This window comes from Sciurus vulgaris (genome assembly GCF_902686455.1).
Source record: "Sciurus vulgaris genome assembly, chromosome: 17".
In the NCBI taxonomy this organism is placed as follows: Eukaryota; Metazoa; Chordata; class Mammalia; order Rodentia; family Sciuridae; genus Sciurus; species Sciurus vulgaris.
Window position 1 is genome coordinate 62,507,183 of NC_136478.1, and position 17,119 is coordinate 62,524,301.

The 17,119-nt window shown below is 60.4% G+C and overlaps 1 protein-coding gene and 1 pseudogene across 7 annotated transcripts; both read right to left on the bottom strand.

Annotated features, from left to right (window-relative positions):
- Positions 1–1,705: 1,705 nt before the first annotated feature.
- Positions 1,706–7,347, bottom strand: LOC306648527 (sialic acid-binding Ig-like lectin 9; annotated as a pseudogene). Its single transcript, XR_013766951.1, has 6 exons — positions 7,250–7,347; positions 5,875–5,936; positions 5,027–5,521; positions 4,562–4,841; positions 2,222–2,315; positions 1,706–1,983 (listed from the first exon to the last, which is right to left on the bottom strand). The product of XR_013766951.1 is annotated as a sialic acid-binding Ig-like lectin 9 (transcript).
- A 4,040-nt stretch (positions 7,348–11,387) lies between these two features.
- Positions 11,388–16,132, bottom strand: LOC306648795 (sialic acid-binding Ig-like lectin 9). 6 transcript variants are annotated; one of them, XM_079119145.1, is made up of 5 exons: positions 15,674–16,131; positions 15,209–15,487; positions 12,868–12,961; positions 12,543–12,629; positions 11,388–12,216 (listed from the first exon to the last, which is right to left on the bottom strand). In XM_079119145.1, the coding sequence occupies exons 1-4, from the start codon at positions 16,083–16,085 to the stop codon at positions 12,548–12,550; spliced, it is 867 nt and encodes a 288-aa protein (XP_078975271.1). In that variant the 5' UTR covers positions 16,086–16,131; the 3' UTR covers positions 11,388–12,216; positions 12,543–12,547. The 6 variants fall into 6 exon arrangements, with proteins under 6 accessions (XP_078975271.1, XP_078975270.1, XP_078975272.1 ...); XM_079119144.1 differs by having other exon boundaries at positions 11,388–12,296; XM_079119146.1 differs by lacking the exon at positions 12,543–12,629 and having other exon boundaries at positions 11,388–12,296.
- Positions 16,133–17,119: the final 987 nt, after the last annotated feature.

Genomic DNA, 17,119 nt, shown 5'->3' on the forward strand with positions numbered 1-17,119 from the left:
CTATTGTCCATAAATAATAACATCAGTGACGGTGACATCAGAAAGCACAGAGGCGGAGGTTCACAGAAGCCATGTCGGATGGGAGTCTGTATCAGTTTTATTTGTCAATTGGGCCTCAGGAAGCTGGAAGGATTTCTTGAAAATGTCAAAGGCATCCGCATAAATGATGAGAGCTGTCACACAGCGCTGCTGCAGAGGAGGTCACCCATGGCGACTGTGCTTCCTCTCCCCCTGCTTGGGTGACCTGCTATTCCCCAGTGACACACTGTGACATCCATGGGCTGGATTCTCTCCTCTGTCCCTGGGTGTGGACGGCTCCCTTCCGGATCCCTCCCAGGCCAGGGCGCATCTCAGAACCCACCTCCTCCCACCGCCCTGCTCCTGTGGGCCAGGCCGCACCCCTCGGTGGCTCAGGGAAGCACTCTGCCAAGTCCCCGCCCCTCTCCCCCACTGACAGCATCTGCTGGACCTTCCAGCAATTCCCCAGAGAACCCCCCACGCCCCTGCCTGGCCCGCCTCCTCAGCTCCTCAGGAGGCCGCAGTGGCCCCTTCCCTTTGCTGTTGCAGCAGGACCCGCTCTGGCCCATGCTGACCAGGGCAGCCCAGGGGTCCTGCTAGAGTCAAGGTGTCCCGGGCCCTGCTGTCCTCACAGGCCCTGGGTCCTGGCCTCGGCCTGCAGGGCACCTCCCGCCCCCTCTGCTCCAGTCACGTCACAGAGCACAGGGGCGGCCTCTGCCTCCCTGTCCCCCGTCCCAGGTCCCTTCCTCAGAACACTGGCCTGCTTCCTCACCCACGGCCGTCTTTGCCCCCACACCTCCCCACAGGCCTCGGCAGCAGAGCCGGGTCCCGGCCACCAGCTCCTCTCCCTGCACGGCCTCCCACAAACACGCATCAGAACCAATGTGCCCACCTTACTAGATCTTTCTTTGTTTCTGTTGCTGCACCTCTAGAAGGACAGCTGCTGGTGGCAGTTTGGGATGCCAGTGTGCTCAGCCTCCACGGAAACCCTGGGGCAGGTGGATCTCAACCTCAGTTACCCAGGCCCATGAGCAGTGTGAACGCTACCCCACAAAACCTCACAGGAACCACACACACACACACACATACACACAAACACATACACACACACACATACACACACAGAAACATACACACACATGTACACACACATACACACATACACACACACGTACACACACATACACACACAGAAACATACACACATACACACACACCCACTCACATACACACACACGAGCCAGACTCTAGATGCAGCTGAAGGATGACCAGGACTTGCAAGGCAGGAAGGGGTGGGAGGTGGGTGTCAGGAGCAGGGTCTGCACCTGTGAAGTCCCAGGTCCCAGCAGCCTCGCCCAGGGGGTGAGGTGAGTCTCCAGAGGCAGGGAGAGGACGGCTCTGTCACAGAGTCCCAGGCACGGACATGGGAGGCCCTCTGGTCCAGGCTCTGCCGGTGCCCCTGTCACCGTCCATGGAGGGGACACACAGCAGATCAAGTCATGGAGGACGTAGGCCCAGGCTGGAGGCCAGTGTTGGGGACAGGTGGCAGGAGCTGAGGCAGATCCAGTGAGCAGGGGAGAGGAGGACCAGGATCATCCAGGATCAGGATGGACAGACAGCAGGGAGGCCAGGCTTAGCAGGAAAGAAAGGCCAGGTGGTGAGGAGGGCCCCAGGGGGCAGCAGGGTCGAGGTTGGGAGCCACACCTGGCTGTGCTGTAGAGACGGGGCCCCAGCCAGGAGCCACAGGGACCCCAGCAGGAAGTGGGGGCTTCAGGACAGGGACAGGGTGTCACCCAGGGTCATGGGGAGCTGGCCATCCAGGACCAAGGCAGGGAGGGGTCCCGGGGCTTGGGCATGGTGAGACGCTGGGTCACTGACCTGGATTAACCCATGACAGCGTCTCCACGCTCCACGCCCCTTGCTGGCCTCGCTGGCCTTGCTGGCCTCTTCCTGTGGGACCTTACTCTGAGGGAAGAGACCAGGGCCTTTAGCCAGGCAGCCTGGGAACACTGGGCAGTGGTCCCCTGCCCTGTGCCCTGTCACGGGGCTGGAGGTGACTGAGGAGGCAGAGCAGCCTGGCCTGAGGACCTCCTGATGAGACCCGCATCCCCTGACGTCGGGCCAGAACTGGGGACAGATGGCGATGGCCCGGGGCCCAGGCAGTGCCCTCATCCAGTGCTCTTCATCCCTGGGCAGCACTGACCTGAGCAAGACCAGGCAGAGGCCAAGGAGCACCATCTTGACAGCCAGCACCCCGATGGCCACCAGGACCACCTGGGCCACGGGCCTCGACTTCCCTGCAGAAAAGTGGACGAGGCCAGGATCACCTGCTAAACCCCAACCCCAGACCCCCCGATGCAAGAGGCCATGGATGTGGCTCCTCCAGGCTCCCCTTCATCCCCCAGTGGGGGGGCCATCAGCCCTGGCCTCCCCACCCCGTGCCCTCTCTGCCCAGCTGTTGGACAGAGGAAACGGAACCTTCTCATCATCGAAATGAAGTCTCTTGCTCATCGACTGACACCATCAAGAAAGTGAAAGACAACACACACACCTGGAGCACAGAGCTGCCCATCACGGGGTGGGGTCCACAGTTGGGCATGTGCGAAATCCTCCTAGGGCTCAGTGACCAGGACCCAAGCAACCCAGGCTAAGCCGGGCCGGGACTCGAGAGCAGCCCCTCTGAAGAAGACCCACAAACGACCAAGACCTACGCAAAACCGTTCCCATCACCCTTCTCGGCACCTCCGGGCAATCAGAGCTGCAGCGGGCGTCCCCTGCACGCCCCGAGCAGAGCACAGTCCTTGTACAAAGGAAAACACCAGTGTTGGCAAGAGTGTGGGGGATTTGGGAGGCGTGCAGGAGACTGGCGGAGTTCAGAGTGTGCTGAGCTCGGTGGGGCGCGGGGCCACTGCACTTGCTGAGAAACCGCACCCGAGTCCCGCAGCCTTGGTGGTTCCACTCGCAGAGAAGGGCCAAGGAGCCCGGAGACCCGGCTCCAAGGAACCCTTGTGCACCAACCTTCCCGGCAGCCCGGTCACTGAGTGCTCCTGTAAGTCACAGGACGGACCTTAAAATCTCTCTTTGGTGAAAGAGGCCAGATACCAAGGCCGCCAGTGTGATTCCACTTCTGTGCAGCATCCAGAGGGCAAAGCCCCGGAGATGAGCAGGTCGGGGTCGGCCAGAGAAGACGTGCCTCATGGGCGAGGGGTTTCCTCCTCGGGCAAGGAGAGCGTCTGAAACCACACGTGGTTGAGGGCATGCATCACTGCACGTGTGCAAAACCACATTGCTGTGCAAAGTGCGTTGGGCTGGGAGTGAGGCTGTGTGGGTTCTGTCTCAATAGAAACGTATGGATGTCCATTTTAGAGGTACACAGAGATCCGAAAATCTCACCAGAGGCTGGCAAAGACCCAAAGGGTGCCTCCAGGTGTGGAGGGTGTCGCTCGGGGCTGAGTAGTTCCTGAGCCCTGGGTTCAATCCCCACACCAGAAAACACAACCTCTCACAAGGATCTTCCCACCCTGGCTTGCTGGAAATGCTCACACACCCCTTGCTTGTGGGAAGGTGTTTTGTCCACTCTCAGGGGACAAATACCTGGTCATACTTCTCAGATTGAGGAGAACTTATGACCCAGACACGTTTCCTGTTCGTTACTGAGCTCACTGCCATGAGGAGGGTCAGGACTATCCGTGGCACACTCCTGTCACCTACATGAAATCAGGGCCAGGACTGCAGGTGGCAGAAGGCTCCACAGAGGTCAGGTCCTCCTGCCCTACAGTGGGTCACCACCATCACCAGGAACCAGGACCCTGAGTGCTACCGACATCCAGAGAAGTTCTCAAGTGGACCAACCAAGGCTCAGCTCAGCCTGAGTGGACACTGGCCTCTTGTGGGAGGGGCCTGAGCCGGGGACAGACAGCTGGTGGGTTCTGTGAGTGCCCCGTGAGTGTGTCTCCTCCCACAGATGTCAGGTCAGAGCTGTTGGGGAATAAAAGAGGAGGCTGGGAAGCCCAGTTCTGCTGTGTGAATGTCACTCTGTCCCGTGCTGGTGAAGGGCAGGTGCTGCAGTCTAGGGAGCTGGGAGGGTGGGAACAGGAGCTCAAGGCAGCTGTGGACTGGGGGGGGGGGGGGGGGGTCACTGGGTTCCCCAACAGGGGACTCTGTCACCAAGTGTGTCCAGGATGAGGGGACCCAGCCCTGCCCTGAGCTGAAGAGGCCCTGCTCCCCCAGCCCCAGCGAGGCTCCTCCCTGCCGGGCAGGCTCCTGAGCCAGCTCCTTGCCTGAGGGGTCTCTGCAGCATCTGGGACAGGAACACAGGGCTTGTTCCCCTTTTGGGTGGATTTAGGGTGAGATAAACCAGCACTCCCCGCCCTCATCTTGGAAACCACAGACACACAGAGGGACAGGACCTGTGCCCTTCCATGTCCATGACTCCACAGGTCCCTGGGACATGGCCACAAGGTGTCCACAGCTCTGGGACCCAAGTTGTCTTCCCTGGACCCTCACACTCCAAGGGACCCAGGTGTCCTGGCCCATCACTCACAGGTGACATTGAGCTGGATGGTTCTCTCTGTGGTCACACCAGCTGCAGGGAACGTCACCCGAACAGGTGAGGTTGGTTGCCGTGGTCCTGGGGCCGCGGGGTGAGCGTGAGCACCGAGGAGTGGGTGATGCTGGCGCCCAGGGAGGACACAGAGGTCCCCTCCCAGGAGAAGGTGGGGGCGTCCCCTGCTCACAGGCCCAGGGCACAGAGCAGGTCAGGTTGCTGGGACGGCCAGACTCCAGGGTCCCAGGGAGGAGGATGTCGGGGCTGTGGGTCAGGGCTGGTGAGCAGAGGGGACAGGAGGGTCACGAGGGAGGGCGGGAGGTGCGGCCCTGACAGAAGCTCAGGCTGTGATCCAGCTGCTCCCTGAGTCCCTGTTGCTTGTCCCACCTCCCCCAGGGCAGGGTCCCCCAGCCCTGCCCCAGCTGGTGACCTCTGGAGGCTGCCCTGGATCTGGAACCTTACCTGTGACGTTCACTGAGACCCGGTTTGCACAGTAATTCCACTTCACATTTCCTTTCTCCATCCGAAAGTAGTACAATCCAGTGTCGCTGTTCCGTGCGTCTCTGATGCTCAGGGAGCAGTCCTCGCTTGTTGGGTTCCCCAGGAGGAGGAAGCGGCCCTGGGTCTCATTCTGCACACTTCGAGCGGGATCATTTGTGGCCACTGGCGAGTCGCTGTTTGTATCAGCCCATTCATGGAACCAGTAGCCAAAGACATTGCCAGGCCCTGAGTTGGGGTAGGAGAAGTTGCAGGGCACCAGCATGCACAGACCCTCCTGCACTGTCACGGACTGCAATACATCCAGCCTATATCCCGGATCCTTAGAACTGCACCCCCGGGGAGTCCGAGGGCCATCACGGTGCGCCCTCACCATCCCCTCTCCACAGGCGCACTCGACTGCCCACAGCAGGGACAGCTGCAGCCACAGCATCAGGGAGGCAGTGGGCTCCTGGGCTCCTGGGAATGTGCAGAGCAGAGAGAGCAGGCGGAGAGGAAGCTGGGGAAGGGCGGGGACCTGGGTGACTGACAGAAGAGGAACCTCAGACGCACCCCCTGGAGTCCTTCTCCTCTGTGCTGAGAGGTCGGAAAGCCCACAGCCGGAGACCCCAAGGCCTGTCCAGACAGGAGTGGAGGAGAGAAGAGACCTTGTCCTACCCCCATCCTGGCGCCTCCCTGGGACACTTAGGATGGGACCAAGACCCTGGGGACACTGGAAGCATGTGACTTTGGCAGGGTCTGAGTCCTCCCACCATGAGGGACTTTTCTGTGTACCCCTCTGCACACCAGGAGCTAGCCAAATCTGCCTGCACCGAGAGCCAGCCTCGACTCATCCTGTGGAGTGGTGGGTCCTGCAGGAGGGACTCTGTGGGGTCTGGACAGAAGAGAGGCAGAGGGCAACACCAGCCAGCCATTCAGCCTCTCTGCAAACCCGCAGGGAGCTCTCTGCACTGCCGAGAGACTACAAGAGGCTGGCCCATGGGGTCCCCACCTGGGACGCCCCACACAGGAGCCTCAGGCTGCCGGCTCCAGAGCTGTGGGTGCTGGTGAGTCTGCCAGGTGTCTTGGTAGCATGATGGGTGTGTTTGACAAGGTGAGCACAGAGCTGTGCCCAGCATCTAGGACAGGAAGCCTGCGGTGTCCTCAGGTGGCACAGACAGGGAGCAGGGCTTCTCAACCAGCCAGAAGGAGCTTCTCCCAAGAGTGCTGCCTGCTGGGTGTGCACTGGGCGATTTGGGGACGAGCTGTCACACACATTGGCACTTCCACATTAGTCTGCACCTCAGCGGTAAGGGTCCTCGAGGGACGTCAGGTTTTCAGACCCCAGTGGATCACACGCACAGGGTGAAGTGGCCCGGCTGGCGTGGCCTCCTCCTCGCCCAGCCGGGGCTCCAATCTGGCTTCACTTCCTGGCAGCACGTGTTCCAGGGTCATGGGGGTTGGCCGTGTGTGTCCACGCCTGCTCCCGTCATCATGCTCCATGGACGCCTCTTCTACACATCCTCCAGGTGACAGTGACACCAGGTGACACCAGTGGTCAGGCTCTGCTGACTGTGAAAGGAAGCTGCTGGAAACACAGAACACATAGACCTGCTGCTGCTTGTGTGGAGGTGATTCACACTCTGCTCGGGTAAGGACTCAGGAGCAGCTCTGATCCGGGGGGCGAGGGTGAGTCCACGTTCAGGTGACAGGTCCAGACTCCTCTCCAGCGTGTCGGGGCCTCTGGTTTCCCCACTGACGCCTCAGCGAGCTCTGCTTGCTGCAGATCCCCTTCACATTGGGTCCTCAGGGTGGTCTTAAAATCACTTCCTTTCTAACCTCTCCTTTCCTTTGTGAGGTGTGTGTTAGTGCGTCACAGTTGTGCCTGAGAGCGGGGTTCACCTGCACACGGTGGTCTGTGCAGGAGGGCAGTGGGCTCCATTTCAGTTCCCAGGGCCTGTCCCTCCCTCCCTCTTCCTCCTCCCTCCTCCTCCTCCTCCTCCCTCCCTCCTCCTCCTCCCCCGAGCCCTCCCTCTCCTCCCTGAGCTTCGTTCCATTCCTGTTCTTTCAAGGGGAACCTTGTTGATGCCCCTGAAGGTGGAATTCAGGTGCTGTTTTCATGGAGACGCACAGCATGACTCAGTCCCTTCGTTCCATTCCTGCCTCTGCCGTCCCTCCATTTTTCCCATGGAATGGCACTGCACACACCTGGCTGCATCTGGAGCTTCACAAGGCGAAGGCTGTAGAGCAGGGGTTCCCGCGGTGACTGCCCGCTGCATTTTCTCCTCCAGTGAGGCGCTGGCCATGCGCCCGCCCCTCTTTACTCTTATGGTAAAACACACAGGGAAACGGGCTGCGAGACCACTGTAGGTGCACCAGGAGGTGACACGGGGTCATCCATCCACACCGTGATCCCAGGATGCTTCCCTCTCCCCAGGACCTGGAGCTCTGTGCCCAGGAGAGGCGCCTTTCCTGGCCCCACCCGGGAAACACCGCTGCTCCTTTGTCACTCTCCCGCTCCAGGCGCCCCACCTCAGAGGAGGACGGTGCTTGTCCTCTGTGACTGGCATCCTGCGTGCGGGGTGCACCCAGCTGAGGCGCGAGCTGAGCCGCCCTCCTCTGCAGGTCTAGGGCGGGTCTGTCCCTGCGCTGGTTGATGGACACTTGAGCTGCTTCCTCCTTAGCTGTTGTGAGGGCTGCTGTGCTGACCGTGGAGGACGCAGATTGTGTGGGGCCTCGGTGTGTGTCTGCTGGGCGATGGCATCTGCCGTGGCTTTCTTTTGAGGAACCTGCCCTGCTCTCCGTGCAGCTGCTCCCTTCCTCCTCCTCGGCAGCAGGACACAAGCCCTCGGGTCCCCACGTCCTCCTCCTCACTTGCATTTCCCATTTTTAGAACAGGAACCCTCGGAATGGGCAGCAGTGTCTTCGTTGTGTCTTTTTGGGGCACACATCTAACAGGGGCAGTGTGATGCTCCATGGGAGGATTGGGTGGCATTTCCCTGGTGACTGCTGCTGCTGCGTGTGCCCACGTGCTCAGCCACCATTTGTACATCCTGGAGAAACGTGCCGAGTGCTCTCCCCATTGTTTCAACGCAGCCGTGTGGCGCTTCCTCCTGGAGTGACGGTGTTTCAGTCACGTGGGGACCTGCTTTGCTCCTTGGTCTCTTTGCAGGTGGCTTGGTTTCCAAGTCCTTCCTTGAGGACTGAACCCTGTGTCCCACACGGGCTAGGCTAGCCTCCTGAGCCACACTGAGCCACAGCCCAGACCCCAGTGTCTTCCTTGGTCTGTTCTGGAGACAAGACACCTAGTCCAGGTGTTTCCTCTTGTGTCACTTTTCCTGTCCCCTCGAATGTGCCCTCCAGCACAGCGGGTCCCTGTTCCCCAGCACGAGGTGCACACCAGGAGCCCACTGGTGTGTTGGAGCAGGAAGAACCCAGCCAAGGTGACAAGCAGGGCCAAGCTCAGGGAACAGATGGGGCCTCCTCAGGGGCAGATGGTCACAGGACAGGGCTGTGGGCTGAGGGAGCCTCCCCAGAGTCCCAGGCCTTGGCCACTGAATCTGTAGATGTCACCCTGCTAGGTGAGGGGTGTGCAGCTGTGTCTCAGGGAAGGACCGTGAGTAGTGGGGTCATCAGGATTGTCCAGTGGGTTCCTAACCCGTCTCCAGGGTCTCTCTGTGGGAGTGAGGCGCACATGGTGGGGAGGAGGCCATGCACCCAGAGGCAGAGACTGAGTGCAGCACTCAGGGGTCCAGGCTGACTGCCTGGGACAAGCAAGGGTGGACCCACCCGAGCTCTGCAGAGACAGGTGGGAATTGGGCCCCTGGCCATCTCAGACCAATGGGCTGCTCCGGAGGTTGTGGAGAAGGAGCCAAGCAAAGCCCTCCGTTCCCAGAGCCCTTTCTGTCCCGCTTCCAACCAACTTCTCCAAGGATGCTTTGCACTCCACGCCGCTCCCTCCCTCCAGGAGTTCCTGACTCTACAGTGAGGTCTCCACACCTTCCCCCACGCTCCACTCAGAGTGCTGTCACTCAGGATCCTGCACATGAAGAAGGTCATCAGACAGAGGAAAGGCCAACAGGAGGCCTGAGCTGTGAACACCACCAGAGGAAGCAAGGGACAGCTCCGTGAGCTTGGCCCTGGCGGTGGGATCGTTTCCTGGGTGACCCCAAAAGCCCGGACAAAAGCTAAAGAGGAGAGATGGGCTTGCAGCACAGGGAGGAGTCTCTGCACCACCAAGGAGGTGACCAGGCAGGTGACGAGGAGGGAAGGGGAGGGTCACACACGGAGGAACGTGCACACATCTTGGATCAGAGCTTAACGTCCAAAGTACACGAGGAACACAGAGGCTCCAGCCAGAAACCACCTGTGAGGGATGGACAGACTGAAGACCTTTCACTGACGAGGATTCAGGCGAACTGCAGACGTGTTTAACAGTCCACGTCACTGATCCTCAGGAAAATGCAAATCAAAGGCACGGCGCGATGTCCCCACACCCCTGCTAGGACAGCCAGTGTCAGAAAGAGAAAGCCCAGTGTGGGCGCAGACACGGAGGGAGGAGCCTGTGTGTGGCAGTGTCACTCAGGAGAGCCGTCCTGGTGCAGGGCACAGCGCCAGCGCTGAGGCTGGAGCCACCGCAGCATTCAGTCCCGCTGCTGGGGTCAATGGCCACAGCAAAGGAACAGCGTGTCAGAGACGCCTGCGCCCCACCTCCATCACTGCGCTGTCCACCATAGCCGAGGCACGAGCCAGCCTGGATGTCCACCAGTGGGCGGGCGTTTGCGCAGAAGTGAAGCGCACACACACACACACACACACACACACACACACACACACAAACACACCTGCGTGCAGAGAGGCACATGTGCACACGCATGCATGCACATGAACATACACACAAGTACAATGAGATACATGTGCATACACATGCATGCACACACAAACATACAGGCACACTCATGCACAAACATGCACACTTGCATGCCTGCACACGCACACAGGCACAAACACATGTACACACCTATACACATGCACATGCGCACAGATATGTACACACATGCTCATGCAGACACACACATACTCACACACACAGGTACAAACACACTCAGCATGATCCTATACAGCCTCGGAATGGAAGGAAACCTGCCATTTTCAAAACAGGCACAAGCTTGAATGACATGGTGTTTAGTGAAATAAGCCAGAAATAGGAGGACAATCATCCCATGTGTCCTTGTACATGTGATGTGACAAATTCACACTCAAATGCAAGAGTGCAGGGTGGCGGCCATGGCTGGGGGCGGCAGGCGAGAGGCTGGTCCGAGGGGCAGGGCTGCCGTTGTTGGAGTGAGTCCTGGGCTGGGGCGCCCGGGGACCAGTCAGCACCACGTGCGGTGTGTCCCACGCTGGAGGAGAGGCCCTCGCCATGCTCTACCCCAAGGCACGCCTGGCAGACGCTGCGGGTCCAAGGCAGGCTTTGCACGAGCACAGCTGTGCAGCTGGACGCCCAGAGGGGCGGGAGCTGCCGAGGCAGCTCAGGGCGTCCCTGGCTCAGACGCCACGTGCGCTGTGTCCAAGCTCAGTGCTGACCACAGCCAGCAGACGACGGCTATTGTCCATAAATAATAACATCAGTGACGGTGACATCAGAAAGCACAGAGGCGGAGGTTCACAGAAGCCATGTCGGATGGGAGTCTGTATCAGTTTTATTTGTCAATTGGGCCTCAGGAAGCTGGAAGGATTTCTTGAAAATGTCAAAGGCATCCGCATAAATGATGAGAGCTGTCACACAGCGCTGCTGCAGAGGAGGTCACCCATGGCGACTGTGCTTCCTCTCCCCCTGCTTGGGTGACCTGCTATTCCCCAGTGACACACTGTGACATCCATGGGCTGGATTCTCTCCTCTGTCCCTGGGTGTGGACGGCTCCCTTCCGGATCCCTCCCAGGCCAGGGCGCATCTCAGAACCCACCTCCTCCCACCGCCCTGCTCCTGTGGGCCAGGCCGCACCCCTCGGTGGCTCAGGGAAGCACTCTGCCAAGTCCCCGCCCCTCTCCCCCACTGACAGCATCTGCTGGACCTTCCAGCAATTCCCCAGAGAACCCCCCACGCCCCTGCCTGGCCCGCCTCCTCAGCTCCTCAGGAGGCCGCAGTGGCCCCTTCCCTTTGCTGTTGCAGCAGGACCCGCTCTGGCCCATGCTGACCAGGGCAGCCCAGGGGTCCTGCTAGAGTCAAGGTGTCCCGGGCCCTGCTGTCCTCACAGGCCCTGGGTCCTGGCCTCGGCCTGCAGGGCACCTCCCGCCCCCTCTGCTCCAGTCACGTCACAGAGCACAGGGGCGGCCTCTGCCTCCCTGTCCCCCGTCCCAGGTCCCTTCCTCAGAACACTGGCCTGCTTCCTCACCCACGGCCGTCTTTGCCCCCACACCTCCCCACAGGCCTCGGCAGCAGAGCCGGGTCCCGGCCACCAGCTCCTCTCCCTGCACGGCCTCCCACAAACACGCATCAGAACCAATGTGCCCACCTTACTAGATCTTTCTTTGTTTCTGTTGCTGCACCTCTAGAAGGACAGCTGCTGGTGGCAGTTTGGGATGCCAGTGTGCTCAGCCTCCACGGAAACCCTGGGGCAGGTGGATCTCAACCTCAGTTACCCAGGCCCATGAGCAGTGTGAACGCTACCCCACAAAACCTCACAGGAACCACACACACACACACACATACACACAAACACATACACACACACACATACACACACAGAAACATACACACACATGTACACACACATACACACATACACACACACGTACACACACATACACACACAGAAACATACACACATACACACACACCCACTCACATACACACACACGAGCCAGACTCTAGATGCAGCTGAAGGATGACCAGGACTTGCAAGGCAGGAAGGGGTGGGAGGTGGGTGTCAGGAGCAGGGTCTGCACCTGTGAAGTCCCAGGTCCCAGCAGCCTCGCCCAGGGGGTGAGGTGAGTCTCCAGAGGCAGGGAGAGGACGGCTCTGTCACAGAGTCCCAGGCACGGACATGGGAGGCCCTCTGGTCCAGGCTCTGCCGGTGCCCCTGTCACCGTCCATGGAGGGGACACACAGCAGATCAAGTCATGGAGGACGTAGGCCCAGGCTGGAGGCCAGTGTTGGGGACAGGTGGCAGGAGCTGAGGCAGATCCAGTGAGCAGGGGAGAGGAGGACCAGGATCATCCAGGATCAGGATGGACAGACAGCAGGGAGGCCAGGCTTAGCAGGAAAGAAAGGCCAGGTGGTGAGGAGGGCCCCAGGGGGCAGCAGGGTCGAGGTTGGGAGCCACACCTGGCTGTGCTGTAGAGACGGGGCCCCAGCCAGGAGCCACAGGGACCCCAGCAGGAAGTGGGGGCTTCAGGACAGGGACAGGGTGTCACCCAGGGTCATGGGGAGCTGGCCATCCAGGACCAAGGCAGGGAGGGGTCCCGGGGCTTGGGCATGGTGAGACGCTGGGTCACTGACCTGGATTAACCCATGACAGCGTCTCCACGCTCCACGCCCCTTGCTGGCCTCGCTGGCCTTGCTGGCCTCTTCCTGTGGGACCTTACTCTGAGGGAAGAGACCAGGGCCTTTAGCCAGGCAGCCTGGGAACACTGGGCAGTGGTCCCCTGCCCTGTGCCCTGTCACGGGGCTGGAGGTGACTGAGGAGGCAGAGCAGCCTGGCCTGAGGACCTCCTGATGAGACCCGCATCCCCTGACGTCGGGCCAGAACTGGGGACAGATGGCGATGGCCCGGGGCCCAGGCAGTGCCCTCATCCAGTGCTCTTCATCCCTGGGCAGCACTGACCTGAGCAAGACCAGGCAGAGGCCAAGGAGCACCATCTTGACAGCCAGCACCCCGATGGCCACCAGGACCACCTGGGCCACGGGCCTCGACTTCCCTGCAGAAAAGTGGACGAGGCCAGGATCACCTGCTAAACCCCAACCCCAGACCCCCCGATGCAAGAGGCCATGGATGTGGCTCCTCCAGGCTCCCCTTCATCCCCCAGTGGGGGGGCCATCAGCCCTGGCCTCCCCACCCCGTGCCCTCTCTGCCCAGCTGTTGGACAGAGGAAACGGAACCTTCTCATCATCGAAATGAAGTCTCTTGCTCATCGACTGACACCATCAAGAAAGTGAAAGACAACACACACACCTGGAGCACAGAGCTGCCCATCACGGGGTGGGGTCCACAGTTGGGCATGTGCGAAATCCTCCTAGGGCTCAGTGACCAGGACCCAAGCAACCCAGGCTAAGCCGGGCCGGGACTCGAGAGCAGCCCCTCTGAAGAAGACCCACAAACGACCAAGACCTACGCAAAACCGTTCCCATCACCCTTCTCGGCACCTCCGGGCAATCAGAGCTGCAGCGGGCGTCCCCTGCACGCCCCGAGCAGAGCACAGTCCTTGTACAAAGGAAAACACCAGTGTTGGCAAGAGTGTGGGGGATTTGGGAGGCGTGCAGGAGACTGGCGGAGTTCAGAGTGTGCTGAGCTCGGTGGGGCGCGGGGCCACTGCACTTGCTGAGAAACCGCACCCGAGTCCCGCAGCCTTGGTGGTTCCACTCGCAGAGAAGGGCCAAGGAGCCCGGAGACCCGGCTCCAAGGAACCCTTGTGCACCAACCTTCCCGGCAGCCCGGTCACTGAGTGCTCCTGTAAGTCACAGGACGGACCTTAAAATCTCTCTTTGGTGAAAGAGGCCAGATACCAAGGCCGCCAGTGTGATTCCACTTCTGTGCAGCATCCAGAGGGCAAAGCCCCGGAGATGAGCAGGTCGGGGTCGGCCAGAGAAGACGTGCCTCATGGGCGAGGGGTTTCCTCCTCGGGCAAGGAGAGCGTCTGAAACCACACGTGGTTGAGGGCATGCATCACTGCACGTGTGCAAAACCACATTGCTGTGCAAAGTGCGTTGGGCTGGGAGTGAGGCTGTGTGGGTTCTGTCTCAATAGAAACGTATGGATGTCCATTTTAGAGGTACACAGAGATCCGAAATCTCACCAGAGGCTGGCAAAGACCCAAAGGGTGCCTCCAGGTGTGGAGGGTGTCGCTCGGGGCTGAGTAGTTCCTGAGCCCTGGGTTCAATCCCCACACCAGAAACACAACCTCTCACAAGGATCTTCCCACCCTGGCTTGCTGGAAATGCTCACACACCCCTTGCTTGTGGGAAGGTGTTTTGTCCACTCTCAGGGGACAAATACCTGGTCATACTTCTCAGATTGAGGAGAACTTATGACCCAGACACGTTTCCTGTTCAGTTACTGAGCTCACTGCCATGAGGAGGGTCAGGACTATCCGTGGCACACTCCTGTCACCTACATGAAATCAGGGCCAGGACTGCAGGTGGCAGAAGGCTCCACAGAGTCAGGTCCTCCTGCCCATACAGTGGGTCACCACCATCACCAGGAACCAGGACCCTGAGTGCTACCGACATCCAGAGAAGTTCTCAAGTGGACCAACCAAGGCTCAGCTCAGCCTGAGTGGACACTGGCCTCTTGTGGGAGGGGCCTGAGCCGGGGACAGACAGCTGGTGGGTTCTGTGAGTGCCCCGTGAGTGTGTCTCCTCCCACAGATGTCAGGTCAGAGCTGTTGGGGAATAAAAAGAGGAGGCTGGGAAGCCCAGTTCTGCTGTGTGAATGTCACTCTGTCCCTGTGCTGGTGAAGGGCAGGTGCTGCAGTCTAGGGAGCTGGGGAGGGTGGGAACAGGAGCTCAAGGCAGCTGTGGACTGGGGGGGGGGGGAGGGGTCACTGGGTTCCCCAACAGGGGACTCTGTCACCAAGTGTGTCCAGGATGAGGGGACCCAGCCCTGCCCTGAGCTGAAGAGGCCCTGCTCCCCCAGCCCCAGCGAGGCTCCTCCCTGCCGGGCAGGCTCCTGAGCCAGCTCCTTGCCTGAGGGGTCTCTGCAGCATCTGGGACAGGAACACAGGGCTTGTTCCCCTTTTGGGTGGATTTAGGGTGAGATAAACCAGCACTCCCCGCCCTCATCTTGGAAACCACAGACACACAGAGGGACAGGACCTGTGCCCTTCCATGTCCATGACTCCACAGGTCCCTGGGACATGGCCACAAGGTGTCCACAGCTCTGGGACCCAAGTTGTCTTCCCTGGACCCTCACACTCCAAGGGACCCAGGTGTCCTGGCCCATCACTCACAGGTGACATTGAGCTGGATGGTTCTCTCTGTGGTCACACCAGCTGCAGGGAACGTCACCCGACAGGTGAGGTTGGTGCCGTGGTCCTGGGGCCGCGGGGTGAGCGTGAGCACCGAGGAGTGGGTGATGCTGGCGCCCAGGGAGGACACAGAGGTCCCCTCCCAGGAGAAGGTGGGGGGCGTCCCCTGCTCACAGGCCCAGGGCACAGAGCAGGTCAGGTTGCTGGGACGGCCAGACTCCAGGGTCCCAGGGAGGAGGATGTCGGGGCTGTGGGTCAGGGCTGGTGAGCAGAGGGGACAGGAGGGTCACGAGGGAGGGCGGGAGGTGCGGCCCTGACAGAAGCTCAGGCTGTGATCCAGCTGCTCCCTGAGTCCCTGTTGCTTGTCCCACCTCCCCCAGGGCAGGGTCCCCCCAGCCCTGCCCCAGCTGGTGACCTCTGGAGGCTGCCCTGGATCTGGAACCTTACCTGTGACGTTCACTGAGACCCGGTTTGCACAGTAATTCCACTTCACATTTCCTTTCTCCATCCGAAAGTAGTACAATCCAGTGTCGCTGTTCCGTGCGTCTCTGATGCTCAGGGAGCAGTCCTCGCTTGTTGGGTTCCCCAGGAGGAGGAAGCGGCCCTGGGTCTCATTCTGCACACTTCGAGCGGGATCATTTGTGGCCACTGGCGAGTCGCTGTTTGTATCAGCCCATTCATGGAACCAGTAGCCAAAGACATTGCCAGGCCCTGAGTTGGGGTAGGAGAAGTTGCAGGGCACCAGCATGCACAGACCCTCCTGCACTGTCACGGACTGCAATACATCCAGCCTATATCCCGGATCCTTAGAACTGCACCCCCGGGGAGTCCGAGGGCCATCACGGTGCGCCCTCACCATCCCCTCTCCACAGGCGCACTCGACTGCCCACAGCAGGGACAGCTGCAGCCACAGTATCAGGGAGGCAGTGGGCTCCTGGGCTCCTGGGAATGTGCAGAGCAGAGAGAGCAGGCGGAGAGGAAGCTGGGGAAGGGCGGGGACCTGGGTGACTGACAGAAGAGGAACCTCAGACGCACCCCCTGGAGTCCTTCTCCTCTGTGCTGAGAGGTCGGAAAGCCCACAGCCGGAGACCCCAAGGCCTGTCCAGACAGGAGTGGAGGAGAGAAGAGACCTTGTCCTACCCCCATCCTGGCGCCTCCCTGGGACACTTAGGATGGGACCAAGACCCTGGGGACACTGGAAGCATGTGACTTTGGCAGGGTCTGAGTCCTCCCACCATGAGGGACTTTTCTGTGTACCCCTCTGCACACCAGGAGCTAGCCAAATCTGCCTGCACCGAGAGCCAGCCTCGACTCATCCTGTGGAGTGGTGGGTCCTGCAGGAGGGACTCTGTGGGGTCTGGACAGAAGAGAGGCAGAGGGCAACACCAGCCAGCCATTCAGCCTCTCTGCAAACCCGCAGGGAGCTCTCTGCACTGCCGAGAGACTACAAGAGGCTGGCCCATGGGGTCCCCACCTGGGACGCCCCACACAGGAGCCTCAGGCTGCCGGCTCCAGAGCTGTGGGTGCTGGTGAGTCTGCCAGGTGTCTTGGTAGCATGATGGGTGTGTTTGACAAGGTGAGCACAGAGCTGTGCCCAGCATCTAGGACAGGAAGCCTGCGGTGTCCTCAGGTGGCACAGACAGGGAGCAGGGCTTCTCAACCAGCCAGAAGGAGCTTCTCCCAAGAGTGCTGCCTGCTGGGTGTGCACTGGGCGATTTGGGGACGAGCTGTCACACACATTGGCACTTCCACATTAGTCTGCACCTCAGCGGTAAGGGTCCTCGAGGGACGTCAGGTTTTCAGACCCCAGTGGATCACACGCACAGGGTGAAGTGGCCCGGCTGGCGTGGCCTCCTCCTCGCCCAGCCGGGGCTCCAATCTGGCTTCACTTCC